Source organism: Bacillus rossius, chromosome 5 (genome assembly GCF_032445375.1).
Source record: "Bacillus rossius redtenbacheri isolate Brsri chromosome 5, Brsri_v3, whole genome shotgun sequence".
Lineage (NCBI taxonomy): Eukaryota > Metazoa > Arthropoda > Insecta > Phasmatodea > Bacillidae > Bacillus > Bacillus rossius.
Genome location: NC_086333.1, coordinates 24,893,672 through 24,910,994, shown reverse-complemented (window position 1 = coordinate 24,910,994; position 17,323 = coordinate 24,893,672). Strand labels below are relative to the sequence as shown.

The 17,323-nt window shown below is 34.7% G+C and overlaps 1 protein-coding gene across 1 annotated transcript in view; it reads right to left on the bottom strand.

Annotated features, from left to right (window-relative positions):
• LOC134531652 (translation factor GUF1 homolog, mitochondrial) overlaps positions 1 to 17,323 on the bottom strand; it is a 110,850-nt gene that overhangs the window by 18,169 nt on the left and 75,358 nt on the right. The window contains 3 exon segments of the mRNA XM_063367420.1: positions 11,861 to 11,944; positions 12,043 to 12,171; positions 14,300 to 14,514. Coding sequence (XP_063223490.1) covers positions 11,861 to 11,944; positions 12,043 to 12,171; positions 14,300 to 14,514 — 428 coding nt within the window.

Genomic DNA, 17,323 nt, shown 5'->3' with positions numbered 1-17,323 from the left:
TTATTTTATTAGACATTTTCAATCATTACTATTTTTTTATGTAATTATTCACAAATGAGCCGCTGTACTAGATTTTTGCCTGTTTAGGCCTACTTTTTCAGGTTATTTCTAAATGATTTTAATTTTGTAAAGTAATTTGTATTATAATTGCTGTTCGTAGTGTTCATTAACGTGTGGAATGATTCATGGATAGTAGGAGAGGCATGAGAGGCCTGTAAGTGTGAGTGAGAAAGAAACAGTGCTTCCCTGCCAACCGAGATAAAGACGGTAATTTCCCCACTGCGTGGGAACTGAGTGATAACTGCTGTCTCACGGTGTGGGAGAGAGAACGAGAATGGGAGTCCCCGGTTTCGATGTGAAATTGAAAAGAGACAGATCAGGGGAAGCCCAGAGTTCTGTATGTGCAAGATTATTCTATGTATTGTAACTTGTTCTGTGATTGGCTTGTATCTGTAAGTGTGAATGAAGAGTGCGTGTGATTGGTCAGTGAGGTCATGTGACGTCTACTCCCTGAGTGGAGGAGACGTGTCATGAGTTCATCAGTAGTCGTCGGGCGATCGCTGCCAGGCGAGGCCGCGTTTCGGCGGCTCGCGGTTTTTAGTTGGGTGCGGCCGTGTTCGAGGCCGCACATATTTCAGATATTTCCAGAAAAAGGTTATGGAAAGATTTAATCGCCGTTATTTCTTTTTATTAATTTTCATCGCGCGAACTGCGGGCATTTTTCGACGGGCAGATGTATGTGGAATGAGTGAGTAACCTCTTTTGAAAGTGTTTGGATTCGTCTGTGCATTCTAATTTGAAAGAATAAAACAAAAATTACATTCGACGCTTTAAATCTTTTTATTTGTGTATGTAACGAACCGTTACAATTGGCGCCTAGCCGCGCGGCTTGAATTTGGACACGACCCTGAGATTAAGACGGACATTTCGGCAGCAGAGAAGAAAATATAAACATTCGTGAAACAGTTGGTGACTACGATAACCTCGAAGGACAAAAAATTTACGACTAATATTGAATAGTTTGGAAGAAAACGGCGAAGTGTATCCAGAACTTTCGGCGCAGCTGAGCGGCGAATGCGGCAAGAGACGGCGGGCTGTTTCAGCGAGTGAAGTGTTCCAGAGAGACGGCGGAAAGCGATACATCGCGGGACAGAGCGACCCGAGGCACCGTGGGACTTCAGGCCTGTCTCAACGTGGGACTTCAGGACCTCATTGCCAGACATTGAGATCGTCACTTCGCGGGATAACGTGGGATAAGTCGCCGATAATAGCAAGTGGAAAATTTAAGAAAACTGTGTTATTTGTATTGGTTTTGAGAATTTAACTTGTATTTGTGTAAAATTTTGTAATTTGTGTATATCAACATGGATAACAATAGTACCAACAGTAGCGAATCAGATTTTATGGGTTTTCAGGAAAATGTAGACAATTCTGAGCGGTCAAATCCAAATTTTGAGAAAAGTTTAATTGAACAGGATTTTTCATGTCAACAGGAAGTAACTGAAAACATGGAACATCCTGCTGAAAGTAATCAACAGAGAATACATCCAACTGTTCATAGCCCAGTTGAGGTTATGGGGGGGTCAGACCAAATTATGCAATTGATATTGTCAATAAACCAGAAAATTGAACAGGGACAACAAAAAAATGGAACAGGGATAACAGGAATTAAAACAGGAAATTTCACAAATGAAGGGTGAAATTATTAAACATCTACAACAGGAGTTAGGAAATACAAAGGGTAAACTTGATGTACAAACTGATGTAAACAAGGAAATTCACACTTGTAAACAAAGGGTTGAGAGCTGTGAATCACAAGTGGAAAATGAAATAATAGTGTCAAAAGAAAATGTTGAAGGTATTGGGCATAATGTACATGAACATGTAAACATTGGGAATAATATGAAAAATTCCTCCATGAGGTAAATAGGGAATGTTTAGATAATGTGGTTGAAAAAATTAGTAAATTCAGAGGTAAGGCACCTGGGATCAGGATTTTGTGTAAACAAATGAGAGAAGTAGAAATTGAAATGAAAATGTTTTCAGATACACTTAAAGATGAGTTGGCTGAGGAAATGATCAGTGAATTGAGTTTTGCAGATTGCGGAGAAATGATAAAAGAAAGATTTTGTCAAAATGTAAGCAGTAATGTACTAAGATGTGGGTTGTGTGTACTGAATAGTGTACAAACTAAAAATTTTGCACTGATCCATGTGAGAAAAACTATGCAACATGTTCAGAGGTTTTTTGTGTGGAAACATGTGTACAGAACTATCGCCGAAATTGTAAACAGTTGTTTGTTATGGTCTCAGACAGAAGTAAGGCATGGTAAATGTACCGGGGTAATGCAACCTCTGGAAACAGTGTGTGTAGACTTGTTTGGCCCACTGCCGAGATGGAGGGGTAGAGTCAAAACTAGTTTTGTCGTGTTTGATGTTTTTTTAAATTTTTTGCAATTTTTACCATTTTTTTTATGTTTTTCAGATTTTTTATTTTTTTGAATTATGTACTTTTTGATAATGTTTTGTATTTTGTAGAATTTTTTGTATTTATTGAAGAATTGTTATAGTATAATATAGGAATGCATGAATAAGATTTATGACAGAATCTTTTACAGGATTCTTAAAAAGAAGGAAGATAAATACATCAAAGTGAATGTGAATATTTTCTGTTGTTTTGAAATAATAATAATAATGGTATAAATTCTTTTAGAGTAGACAGTTACTGAATATTATGTGAAGAAATGCTTTACATGGTGAAAATTGCATTGCACTTGGGTAATGGTTTGTTTGTTTAATGTTGTGTCATGGGAAGATGTTAACTAAAATTTATTATGAGTTATTTTTTTGGGAAAAGATACAATTTTGAAATGGTTAAATATTTTAAATGAAAATGCCACATATTGGTAATGCTAAATGTTTGTTTTGGATTGAATGACAGGGTGACAACATCCTATATTAAAGGTATGAAATGTAATGCTAAACGTTAATGAATAACAGTCGTCGAGTTTTGAAGCTGCAGAAGCAGTTGTGTGTTCACGATGTCTAGATTCAGGTGAATTTTTTCATATTGTCCTAAATAAGCAGCAGATGTTTTTTTTGTGTAATGTGGTTTGTGAGGCAGCTGGGGGGCCAGGAGGTTAATTTTAAATATGTTTCCGGCATGGAGTCCGATGTTTTTTTTGCAAGGGTGCATCCCTTCTCCTTGGTCGCTCCCACCCCTCATCAAGGTTAATTTTATGTACTGCTGTTGCTGAAAAGGGGAGATATGGTTTGAAACCTGAGGAAGGGCATTTGGTTCATGTAATTTGTTTTTGAAGAATAGAAACATACGTCTGTATCTTAATAAAGAGTTTGCCATGCCATGACTGTAGAATTGTCAACTTGTTTGTGGAAATTTAAGTAAGGTACGTAAAGCTTAAAATTTTGATGTGTAATGACAAGTGCTGTGTGTATTTGTGTATGGCTTTGAATAATTTTGTGTTTCTAATTTCATTAATAGGTTAGCCGAGCTGACTAGCAGCTAAAAGGGTTGTAGTTGGGCGCCCCTTACCTTTCGGCTAGCTCAGGAGTTAGGAAGGAATGAGAGAGGAGGTTGGAAAAACTTTATGTAATTTGTGGGTATATTTTTTTTGTGTAATAGGTTAGCCGAGCTGACTAGCAGCTAAAAGGGTTGTAATTGGGCACCCCTTACCTTTCGGCTAGCTCGGGAGTTAGGAATGATGGAGAAGGAAGTTGGAGTAACTGTGGGTATTTTTTATGTATGATAATGTTTTTGTGTTGTTTTTTTTTTATACTATGGTTAATGATACTAAAAAAATGTAAGTGAATGATGTCAACAAATGAAAATGCAGAGTGTTAAAACAGAATTAAGTTTGTATTTGGTGTAAATGTTATGAGGTGTAACATTTTAATAAGAAAGTTTGAATATGATAAGTGATGATGTAGTGGGTTATAAAAAAAGATTTTAAAGGTTCACATACTTAATTTAATGTTTTTTAGAGTTGTATTTGTTGGGGAAAGTTTATTATTTGAATTACTGTGTCTTAGGAAGTGATGCATCTATTTATAAATTATAGTTCATGGGTTATCAATGTTGAGCAGACTAGTTCTGATTTTGAAATAAGTGTTGTCCAGTGGTAGAAGTTATGATAGAGGTATTGTGAAGATACTTACAATTTTAGAAGTTTTTTGATGGAATTTAGGAAAATTTTGGTGTCAACAGTTTTGAAGTGATAGTGTTGTCAATTTTTTGGTTAGTGCAGATATGAAGAGTGGAGATATTGGTGGATTTGTGGGTTAAAGTGGTTGTTTCATGGGATTTGAGGAGTTTGTCAGAAGCAGCAGAGAATTATAGTAACAGCGGTTTTTAATGGGTTTTAAAGGAGATAATTTGTTTTGAGGTTATTTGTCGTCGTTGAGAAGTTTTTATCGTCGTTAAGGTGGTCATGGAGACGTAATTCCTGGAGTTGAAGTTTTTGTATTTGTCGTCGTCAAGGTAGTCATGGAGACGTAATTCCTGAAGTTTTTGTATTTGTCGTCATCATTGAGGTAGTCATGGAGATGAATTTCCTGGAGTTTATTGCAGCTGGTGTTGAGGGTTCCACGGCTGTGAAAGTAAGTTGTTCAGAGTTTTTTGTTGTTATTGAAGATTCGTCGTTGACCAGGGGGTGTCTGCTTGAAGCTTGTAGAGAAACCAGTTTCAAAGTAACTTGTATTATGCACTGGTGAGAGGGAGATAACCATTTGTTAAGAGTTGTTGACACTTTGTAGAAAGAGATATGTTTTCAAATTTTTGGGTTTTTATCAAAGAATTGAGATTGCAGTTTTTAAGTAACAGTTTTTTGAATTTCTATATAAACAAGGGTAGTAACAACTGGATGCATTTATTTCTCAGGATGTTTTTGTATATATTTTGTACAGGTTAGTTTTTCACTTTTGTAACTTTTCAATTAAATGTAGTGTTAATTTAATTGAAAAGTTGGGGAGGTTATGTAACGTTGCAGAACCCTGCCCTCCAAGATAAATAATTTTCTTTTAAACTTCTTTTTGTATAGGTAAATATAAATAAGTTAATGTTTTTTGAGTGATGTATAAGTTATGAAACAGTATATTCAGACGTTATGGATACTAATATATGTTATTTTAACTTGCTATGTTTTTAAGAAGGTATTTATTATTTTATTAGACATTTTCAATCATTACTATTTTTTTATGTAATTATTCACAAATGAGCCGCTGTACTAGATTTTTGCCTGTTTAGGCCTACTTTTTCAGGTTATTTCTAAATGATTTTAATTTTGTAAAGTGATTTGTATTATAATTGCTGTTCGTAGTGTTCATTAACGTGTGGAATGATTCATGGATAGAAAGAGAGGCATGAGAGGCCTGTAAGTGTGAGTGAGAAAGAAACAGTGCTTCCCCGCCAACCGAGATAAAGACGGTAATTTCCCCACTGCGTGGGAACTGAGTGATAACTGCTGTCTCACAGTGTGGGAGAGAGAACGAGAATGGGAGTCCCCGGTTTCGATGTGAAATTGAAAAGAGACTGATCAGGGGAAGCCCAGAGTTCTGTATGTGCAAGGTTTTTCTATGTATTGTAACTTGTTCTGTGATTGGCTTGTATCTGTAAGTGTGAATGAAGAGTGCGTGTGATTGGTCGGTGAGGTCATGTGACGTCTACTCCCTAAGTGGAGGAGACGTGTCATGAGTTCATCAGTAGTCGTCGGGCGATCGCTGCCAGGCGAGGCCGCGTTTCGGCGGCTCGCGGTTTTTAGTTGGGTGCGGCCGTGTTCGAGGCCGTACATATTTTGGATATTTCCAGAAAAAGGTTATGGAAAGATTTAATCGCCGTTATTTCTTTTTATTAATTTTCATCACGCGAACTGCGGGCATTTTTCGACGGGCAGATGTATGTGGAATGAGTGAGTAACCTCATTTGAAAGTGTTTGGATTCGTCTGTGCATTCTAATTTGAAAGAATAAAACAAAAATTACATTCGACGCTTTAAATCTTTTTATTTGTGTATGTAACGAACCGTTACAAAGCGAAGTTGTAATTTTCCTGCACCTGAACCAAAAATCCAGAAAAACATTCGGGAAGCTGTCAGTGGAGCTAAGTCTGGTGGTATCTTGTCAAGAGAAGAGAGGTTGTTCATGTTTTTAACTTCTAAGTTAAATAAGTCATTCTGCTTGTTCCTACAAAATGTTTTGCCAATATTCGAGAAACCAAATGAAGCTTTGCAATCTCAGAAAACTAAATACACAAGTTGCGTTCAATTCTGCTGGAACTGTATAAAAACTGTATTATATAATTTGTGAAACCTGGTGTAGTGAAAAATACAAAAATAGTGTTTGTGTTTTGGAAGTGGATTATCGTAATCAAAACAACCAGAAACAAGACAATGAGCTTGTTATAGGGAATTCAACTTCAAGAACTGTTGCATATCTGAAACCAAAAGAAAAAGCTCTTTTTTTTCTCTGCAGTGAGGGAATATTTTGTCAGAGCATGTGATTATATGCTAAACAAGTTTCCCTTTAAAAATGATGCGATTGAAAATGCAGAAGTAGCCAAGTTAAGTAGTGTGTGTGATGCATCATTTTCAAGCTTGGCATTTTTTGTTCATAGATTCCCAATTATGTTAGATGCTTCAGATGATGATACAAATGAAGATTCTGCTATGGATGAATTGCGAACTAAATTTTGTAAATTTCAGCTTGAAGTACTTGGAGATAATATAATAAAAGAAGAAAGAGCTGATGTTCAGTGGAGTTTAGTAGAAAAAATATTGAGTGCTACTGGAAATGTGAAGTATCATAAACTGTCTAAAGTCATGCAGTGTGTTCTAACAATTCCTCACAGCAATGCTGAATGTGAGAGAATTTTTAGCCAGGTGAAGAAGACCAGAACACATGCAACTTTGGGCAGTATCATGGTGGCAAAATCTCGACAGTGGTTGAACTGTTATGAGCAAAAATGTGATCATGATTTTCTAAAAGAGCTAAATCTGCAACAACTCAGAGTTTAAATAAACTGTAGTAGGGCCTAAATTCATTGAATATAGGCTACCTAAACAAACTACTGTTTTGTTACTTTTTATAATTTAATTTACAGGTAGTCTTAAGTGATAAATTTCTATAAAATATTGATAATGACATAGGACTTAATTAGGGATAGTAAATATCAAGAAACAAAAATAAGTTGATTGAAAATTTGGAAAAAAAAATTTTAAAATCTAGAATTAATGCATGTTTAAGGTGAGTAAATTTAAAATTTGTTTTTGTATGGTGTGCGCGTACTATGCCCTCTTCCTGTGGCCCTTCCTACCCTATATTTTGTAAATGGAAAAATCTTCCTCTTTTGAACTCTCCACAGTAGGCACATGCAGACAATTAGTTCTTAAAAATAGCAACTAGCCCAATAAAAATATTACAATTTCTACCCACTGTTTTTTTATAATTTTTTCTTAGAAATATGCTTAAAAGCACTGTTTTGCATCTTCAAAACAAAATTTTCCCGGGACTGGCCAAAGTTGGCAGGTATGCTGGCAGTTTATACAAATTCTTACTGTTCATCACTAACTTATACATTCAGGATTACGTACTGTATACATTTCACGGTATTAACTCTTTGTCAACGTCTGTTAAAAATAACGTGGTCAGCAACAAATAATATTGTGAATAAGGGAAAATGTTGGTTTTTTTTTCTGTGAGTAATTGACTGTGTTTTTATCTGTACATATTTTAACAAAATGGCAGCGTGTAAAAAACGGAAAACATTTTCAATTGATGAAAAACTCAACTTTTCAAGTGCGTGGACAAGCACAAAGGTACTCGTGTTTCACTCACTGAGAGGTTAGGCATGCCGATTTCAACTCTGAACACAATCGTGAAAAATCGTGAAATGATTGACGACAATGCATCTCAGTGCGATGGTTTTTCTAAGAAGAGAAAATACATTCATGCATCAAAATATGAGGAACTTGAAGTACTTCTGAAGGAAAGGTTTGTGGGTGCAAGGGTCTCGAATGTACCCATAAACTGTGTTTTGTTGAGAGAAAAGGTGCAATTTATAGCTACGCAGCTATAAATTAATGAGTTTCATGCATCCAATAATTGGATTGACCGTTTCAAATGACATAACCTTGTATATAAAGCAGTATGTGGAGAAAGTAGAAGTGTAGACTCAACGACCGTAGAAGTGTGGAAACAAGAGCAGTTGCACAAATACATTCAAGGATATGACCCAAAGTACATTTCTAATGTGGATGAAACAGGCATGTTTTAATCTCTTCTCCCAGACAAAACACTGTGTCAAAGAGCTATGTCATGGTGATACACTTAGTAAACAAAGAATGGCTCACAGTTTTGCTAATGAGCAATTCAGATGGCAGTGAGAAACTTCAACCATAGGTGATAGGAAAGGCACAGAATCCAAGGTGTTTTAAAAACATAAAAACTTTACCAACAAAATATTTGGCAAATCAAAGGCCTGGATGACATCAAAAATCTTTTAACTGCATCTGCGTGCTGTGGATGCAGCAATGGGTGTTCATGGGAGAAAAATTTAGCTGTTTCTTGACCAGTCCCCAGCTACCCTCAGGATTTGAATTTAAGGAATGTAAAGCTTGTTTTTTTTCCCTGCAAACTGCACCAGTGAGCTTCAGCCTTTGGACTTAGTCATCATACATGCCTTTACGTTGAAGTACAGGAAAAGGATTGTCCAAAAAATTTTGAATCTGTTGGATGCTGGCAAAAATCCACAAGGAAAAAATCAATGTTCTGGATGCAGTGCATGAAATTTCCTATGCATGGAAACAAGTTACATCAACAACAATTTCATATTGTTTCAGTAAGGCAGGTTTTCCAAGTTCAGGAACAGTGTGTACAAATGAGGACACTGAACCATGTGACAGCGTAGAGGAAGAAGACTGGAAGAAAATTCAGTCAGACAGTTTGTTTAGCGACATTGTCAACATTGATAGTCATGTCTCATGTGCAAACTACAGAAGAACAATCTCGTGATGATATTGTCAGTTCACACATGAAGGAAAAGCAACCTAATGGAGGTGATGGTGATAAAGCTGAAGATGAAGAAATCCCTATGCCTCACAAGCATGAAGCTCTAGAAGTAGTTTCTGTATTGAGGAATTACTTTTCTGGGTTCAACTAGACAGTTTGTTTGACCAGTTGAATCATATACCTAGACAAAAAAAATAGAGGAACTGAACAGCCAGCAATTAAAGCAAACCAAAATTTCAGATTTTTTTCATGCAGTAAATAGTAAGTTGCTTTTTGTACCTATACTTATTTGCTATAACTGAAATTAATTTTACCTCTTTTTCACAACCTGTGTTGTAGTATTTGAAAACTGGTAATTTAACATTGTATGTAATAGTGACTTAACCTAGTATGTAGTGCTGAGCAGTTACCGATAACCGATACTAAATACCGGCCGATATTAACGTATCGGAATCGTCCGGACCAATACATACTTTTTTTGCAGATACAAGGCCCCGATACAGACACAAAATTTGTATTTATTTTCACCCATTGTGAAGGAAAACCTTTCTTAATACTTCCATAAAAAAACTATAAATTACGTATCTTACGATATTGCGCTTCTTAATTTAGGATAAACATTTATTAAAATGCCAACACAATCGGCTGTCCATATAAAAATGTGTAGATTTAAAACAATAAATTTTATTCATAGAAAACCACTTTTTCTTTTAATATAAAGCGCCTCCAAGTATTTTCTAACCTAGGCCTACACACAAAACCGTCACTTGTTCAGCAATATCGCACTATGCACGTAATTAACAACAACGATCGATGGCTGCGCAGTCGTCATTTCGTGAGAATGACGTTTGCGATTGTCTCAAAGCAAGATCAATACTACGTCACGATTGTTGTTAGCGATACCTTTATGTTTACTATTTCCGTGATTTCGTCAAACAACATTATTTTCTTTCCCGTTTATTTGTATTTTACATGGTGCTGCTTTCATCAACAAAATATAATATTACAGAAATGAATCGCAAGAGTGACGTATGGAGTTACTTTTCTGTTAGTAAAAGCAATGACTAAAAGGCTTTGTGCAATATTTGCCACTGCCTTGTTTCTCGTGGTGGAAAGGACACACGATCTTACACTACTACTAATTTGAAGCATCACATGGAAAGATCGCATCCATCTGTAAATAATAAATTACTAAAGTTAGATGTATTGGTTCCAAAAAGTTTAAAAAAAACTGTGTGTTTCTTAAACTAGGCCTAAGTCATTTTCTCTTCAATGTAAAAGCAAACTGTAAGAATTTGTGTGTTTATTATTGTATTATCAATAAATATTTTAAAAACATTATACAGTATGTGCTTTCTGATGTATTGGTATTGGCATATCGGGTGTATCGGCAGAGGATATCGGTTTGTATCGGTATCGGTACAAAACAGTATCGGCTTAGCACTACTAGTATGTAAATAGACTGTATATGCTATTTTAATTTTTTTGAGAAAACTTGCTATATATTTTTCTTTGTAAAATAAAAGTTTTGTTTTAGTACACTTTCCTTATGTTTTGTAAAATTTTTGGTAATATACTTAACCTGTAAATGTCATGTTATTATGAATTACTAATTTAAGTATGAAAGTATGTACATAGACTGTATGCTTACCTATACTCTCTACAGAATGTAAATATGGGACTTAAGTTTTAATTATTCTTTTTAGATATGCTTCAGATACACATAATTAATAATTATGTGTATATCAGAATACAATATGATTAGGTCATACAATATCACAGTTCTCTGAACAAAAAAAAAGATAAAAAAGGGGTTCTACTGTATTTACAGCAAGCACGATGGTGACAACATGGTGCCTCCCATATGTACCGTTATTTAGTGGGAATATGGAGACTTCAAAGATACCCAGTTCATTAAATCACTCCAGACAAATGGATATTTGGAGATTCTTTTCTTCCTTTCAACTCTTTGACAGAAACTGAATAAAACTGTCAGCTACCATATATCCATACTGTGTTGCAGCAATGTTGACTGAGGAGGACTTGACTGCTATTCCCAACTCATCCCCCCTTCTCACTCCACAGCCAACTAACTCATCATACACAATGCAGGTGTTAATAAAATGTAAAATTTGAGATTTCACAAAAACTGTGGTTGAATATAGATGCGTGTGCACACCCGTAAACTTATTTTCCCGTACAAAACTATTTATTTTAAAGTTAAAAACAATTTTTCATTTGGATATTACCGCTTACTTATTTAATTAACAGAAATACAAAGTTTTCTGATGTGTAAATTTTCTTTTAACATTTTCAAATTTTATAACTTTTATCTGTTCATCTTCATCACCGGTGTATATAGCTTATAAAAATGTAGCCAGCACTAGTTGGCTTCATTCATGTTTGATTACATTAATGCCCGTACAGAGTGCGCGCACATAGTCGACTATCAATATAAATAGCTCGCCAATTGCATACAATGCACCTGCTCTGTCTAGTGCCAAGTAAACTACATTTGATAGCCCGCACTCTTTCGTGGTTAGTGTATACTACGGCGATAGTTATGCATTAGTTCCAGCTCATGTTTAGGTCACGGTTTTCATTTTTCTATTTAAAGTTAAACAAAATACGTTTTTGATTAATGACTTATTAATTTAAACTGTTTGGCATGCTTTTGTATACTATACTTTTTAAATAAACGTACTTTCCATTAATAGGTTTTGTTTTTATTAATAACTTTACCTCAACAAAAAATTGCATCCCTAAACTTGATTTTAGTATAAAATGTGCGACGATTATGCGATAAAACATGGTATGTTTATACAACTGATGCCAACATACCAACTTTGCAGTAACATCCTTCCGGTAGGGTTGTAAAGTTTCTCTGGCCACAATCTTCCCTTGGACCACAGCTTGGATGGAAATCTGGAAGAGAAGGAAAACAAATTTGAAGTCTTGCTATCCGGGCAAGAAAGCAATACACTCAACATTCAACACACACTGAAAGCCGCTGGAGCCAGTACCTGTATCATCTGCCTGGGAATGGTGTCCTTCAGCTTGAGGCACATCTGCCGAGCCGTGTTGTACGCCCTGGATATGTGCACGATGGTTGCTAGTTCATCAACCACCACACCGTTCAACAGGATGGTCAGCTGCAACGAAGTTAGTTTCTGAATGAACACTCGGTTCCTCTCCGCTCTTACATTGCATCTGAACAATTAACACACCGATGATATTCATCCATCAAACATGCACAACTACAAACTTGTTTGAAACAAAAATATAAATAATTATAAAGTTAACACAATTTTGGTGGCTACCCATTGAGCATTAGTTGAATTTTATTTGCATTGAAAATAAAATTAACATGTATATAATCTGTCAAGACTTGGAACTACAATGCCAACCTTGCATTAAAATTAGACTAAGTGTATAGTAGGCAATGTTTCAATTTATCTGTTCGCACTACTAACACACATTATTTTCTTCAAAGACTTGCCTAATCCAAAAGTACTCAAAACAAATAAATAACCAATAACTCTAATGAAGTACACTTTATGAGGCAGTCTTTCTTATAACTGATGATTCCTACACAATAATATACAGGAAAATGAACTCAAGCTTGGAAAACATTTTGTTTCAAAGTCATACAAGAAAAATCACAACAAAAATCATTGAAAATTGAGATACAGTAAATCCTGTTATTAAATTTTTTCTACAACACTGTTTTACAACATATCACTTTTTGACACAGATTTGCCTACATTGGTCCCATACTAATTTAATTTGTGGGACTGATTAAAGAAAAAAACTATGTCACTATATAACAAGTACATTAAATATCAATAGCATTAAAGAGAGTTTCACTTTTCCATGGTAGTTTCATTTTATTGTTTCATTTAACATTTATTTTTGGAAGTGTAAAAGGCTTAAATGGGTGTTTTTAGGTATGAAAAATTTGGTACACAGTATTTTAAGTACGATAAGTAAATGCTGAGTCTCTTATATTTATTGTTCCAAAATGAAGTTGTAGGGTCACCGTTTGAAGTCCCATAAGAGGCATGTTACTGATGCAAAGACTGTATGCCAATTCGGTGTAAAGAGGCAAAGAGATGTGTAATACTCAAGCCAGTGGAATAATCCTTCCAAAATGGTTGGCTTAGAGTAACTTTTTTTTCTACAAATTTTATAACACTACAATGATAAACAAAATTTTAGCAAACCTTTGAAATATGCACTTCCAAGGTACAGATTCAAATTGGTCCTCACAAGTAACACTAAATAAAATAAGTTACAAATATTGTACCTATATAACATGAAAATAGTAATTTAAAAATCTAATTAATTAAAATACTTGAAAATGTGTGTCTTTAGATAGCAAATAATACAAGGAGTAATACAAATTTGGTATTGAAAATGCTGTGTTTAAAACTACCAGTCATACTTCAAAGAGCAAAATAACATAGAGTAAATCAACTTGAATGTGTAAATACTATCTTCCCAGTCTATTGAATTCGGTACATAAATTAAATAATACTTAAAATAAAATTTTCAGCATAACCTGAATGATATGTGATCGTACACAGGTGAATACAAACTGAAATGAAAGGTTGGTTGGCTATGTTAGGTTAGCTGCATATTTTAAAAAAAAATATATTTAATTCATAATTTCAAAATCTTTTAAACATTTTCCATAAAATTATTGTAGCTGAATAAACATAAACACCCTGTCATTTTAGTATTATTTGCCTGAATCTCCAAAAGTAGTTACATGATTTGAAAAACAATTTTTACTGGGATTCTAAATCTCTTTCTTACTATTTGAATTCAATATTTGTATTTGCATATAATTTGATGTTTGTATTCAATTCAAACTAAAAAAAAACTGATATTAGCACAGGCCTAGTTATTGTACTGTGCATTTTACTATGCCTTGTCTTTCACACCCTTTCTCGCTTGGGGCACGTCTTTGAAACAAGATGTTTAACAAGAGCTTTTGTTTCTATAAATTTCTTTTTAGAGCTCTTTCCAAATTAATTATGGAAATAAGATTCTGTGTAACATTCTATTACTAGTCTATAGTGACACTGAATGGAGATATAATTTTCACAAGTTTCAAATGAATGAATTTTATCTTTCTTACTTTTGCCCGGCAGTCTAACCAGCACAACATAACCGACATAAGATCCTTTATGGTTTTAGTATGTTATTCAACACATTAAATAGATCAGTCTACTACCTTTCAGGTTTACAATCTATTTTTTTTTGCATATTCCTTACCTTTACGAGTTTCGATGGCACATATCCATAATCTTCGTAGTCAAAACTAGCATAACCTGAAGAAACAGACTTGAGGATGTCGTGGAAATCTACTACAACTTCATTCAGAGGCAAGATGAACTGTACCATAACTCTCTCATTATCTATGTATGTAGAACTCTTTTTCTCACCTCGCTTTTCCATGCATAGTGTAGTAACAGAGCCCAGGTACTTATCTGGAATAACACAGTAACAAGTTATCACTGACAAGGAAAAACAGACATTACATAATCCAAAAATAACAGGTACTAAAGATGGAGCCAACCTACACACCAGAGAGAAAGGGTCTTGGTGAGCAATACTGGACGATGAGCAACAGATTTTGTGTGTGAAGATTAGAGGTTCCGGGAGAGTGTTACAGTGTGGCGGTCAAGTGAGAAGTGAGGGAAAGTGTATTATAACAGGTGTGTAGACTGAGACAAGCAGTAAAGAGAGCCCCTGTCAAGCCAAGTTACAGTTTTTGGCCATAAGATTGTAATAATTTAGGGAAAATTTTATTTTGAGATACCCCTTAGAACCTCCTTCCCCACATGTAACCATATTGTAACATGTTACCAGTGTTAAAAATTAACAGCATCACACTAACAAGGAAATTTTTTTATTTATTGTTATGGTCTTCATTTTTATACTTCCTCACTGGAAGAGATGAGCCGAACCTCAAAAACCCAAGCCGAGTCAAGCGAGTAGTTTCAGCTCAACTCGGCTTGAAAGTCAAGTTCAATGTACATGACCGGATGAGACTCAACAGTAATTTTTTTTAAAACTTGATACATATTTTACATTTGAAACAAACATAAAACCACATACCACTATTATGAAAACACTTTAGAATGAAACTTTGTCTTTACATTCAAACATTTTAGTTTTCCTTCAATTTATGCATTTTCTCAAAATATGGTGTATTTTACATAACTACAATACCCAAAAAAAACACCTATACCCAGCTATTTATGTCTCAAAACACTAGAAATCAATATAATATTGGAATGAAAAGTCAGATTTGTGACCCAACAAACAAACTTCAAAATTATCTATTCAAAACATCAGACTGCTTTATTTTTGTTTATGAAAAATACATAACAAACATCTACTGAAAGTAGGTTGCCTAACTGTGGATCTTTGTTATATACATGAGTTATTGGTTTATAACTCTTAATATATAAACAGCAAAAGAGAGAGATGCATTAATCCCACCCTAAATTGCACATTATGTATCACCTGAATAAGATTTTAATATCCTTAAACAATGAATATTAACTACTAGCTGTGGCCCGCGACTTTGTCCGCGTGGGATTTATTCAATCGTTACAAATAGTACTTCATTGTGAAAATTGATTCGCAAAAATTAACGACTACATGATACATAGCTGAAACCCGTGACTTTGTCCGCGTCGGAAACACAATTTATTGAATATAGCTGCCCGGCCCGGCTTCGCACGGTTGGTGTACCCATTTTAAAAAAACAAGACATTTGTTGCAGTCATTCAGAGTAATGCGCATATCTACAGTACATATATTTATGTTATATTTGTAATTTTTTGTGCTTACCTATAGCTACTATTATATACTACTTACACCTATTTTCATTCTCTCAGTATATTTTGTATTATTTTTTTTTGTTGTTTTGTGTATTATTTCGTTTTTTTATTATTATTATTTACATAATACATACACCCTTCTATTTGCACTGGAGGTTACTAAAAAAAGATTATATTAGAAGGTTTCGATATAATAAATTTGATGATTATTTTATTATTTGTATCCAGCTACTATTCTATACACCTATTTTTATTCTCTAAGTCTTTTTTTTTATTGTTTTGTTGTTTTACGTATTTTATGCATAAAAATATACAAAATTACACACAACCACTGCGTACGGAGCCGACCGCACGAGTGAGCCGCGCGGCACTTTATTTTGTGACATTGACTCTCCTCCCGCACCGCAGTGACGCTTAGGTCAAATGCTGCTGCCCAGCTAGTCGAGCGGGGTGTGGGCTTGGCGCGGGAGCAGAGGCAGGCGGTGGTGGGAACACGAGCGTCAAGAGAGACACGACGATGACGGACAGTTGCTAGTTACTGAATTACAAAGATAGAAAAATTAAAATATGTTGCTTAAATAATGTGGTTAGTAAATAACGCAGTAAAAAGTAGCCTATGTTCATCAGGGATAGAAAAATTAAAATATTTTTTTAAATAATGAATTTTTCAAATCGGTCCAGTAGTTTCGGAACCTTTTCAATACAAACAAACAAAAAATCTTTCCTCTTTATAATATTAGTGTAGATTCAAAATAATACTTTAGGTAATCAATTTCAATGGCTTAAAGACAAGAAGTAACTTTTGTCAGTTCACTGGATCTTAGCTCTGTGTTTACTACGAAATGCATAAGAAGTGAAATTAGACATATCCATTTTGGAGACTTAACTGAGCCACACATGGTATATGCTGATTGGGTTGCTACACAAGATGAAGTACAGATACGACACAACACGAGACAGCAATTTAACGCCCACTCACTAAGCACAATCGTGCTAGTAAGAGAGTGGAGGGAGGGGGAGGAGAGACTAGAAGAAAGCAGTGAATGCAGAACCATGAAAAAATTACTATATGTTGTGATAGAATTATTTACCTGGCTGGTGGTAGCAATAATGGTGCTGTTATTATTACCTTGGTAATGGTTTTAAAGCTTTCTGCCTTATTTTCTCTTTTATCTTAATTTTTAATGTTTTTAAAGGGTTCCTTAATTTTTCACTGATCACTGCTTCTTGCAAGATGATGTTGGGGTCAGTCTGCAGAGCTGCCAACCTCAAATCACACCCATCAGTAATGGCAATTAGGTATATGAAAAAAGTACGCGTAAATCATGCACGATAAATTTTTCCTGGGGCATTATAACACACTCACAAGATAAAACAAGGACAATAATATGCAAAAGAAAAAGAAAAATATGAATACAATGCAAATTAATACATAAAAAAATCTATT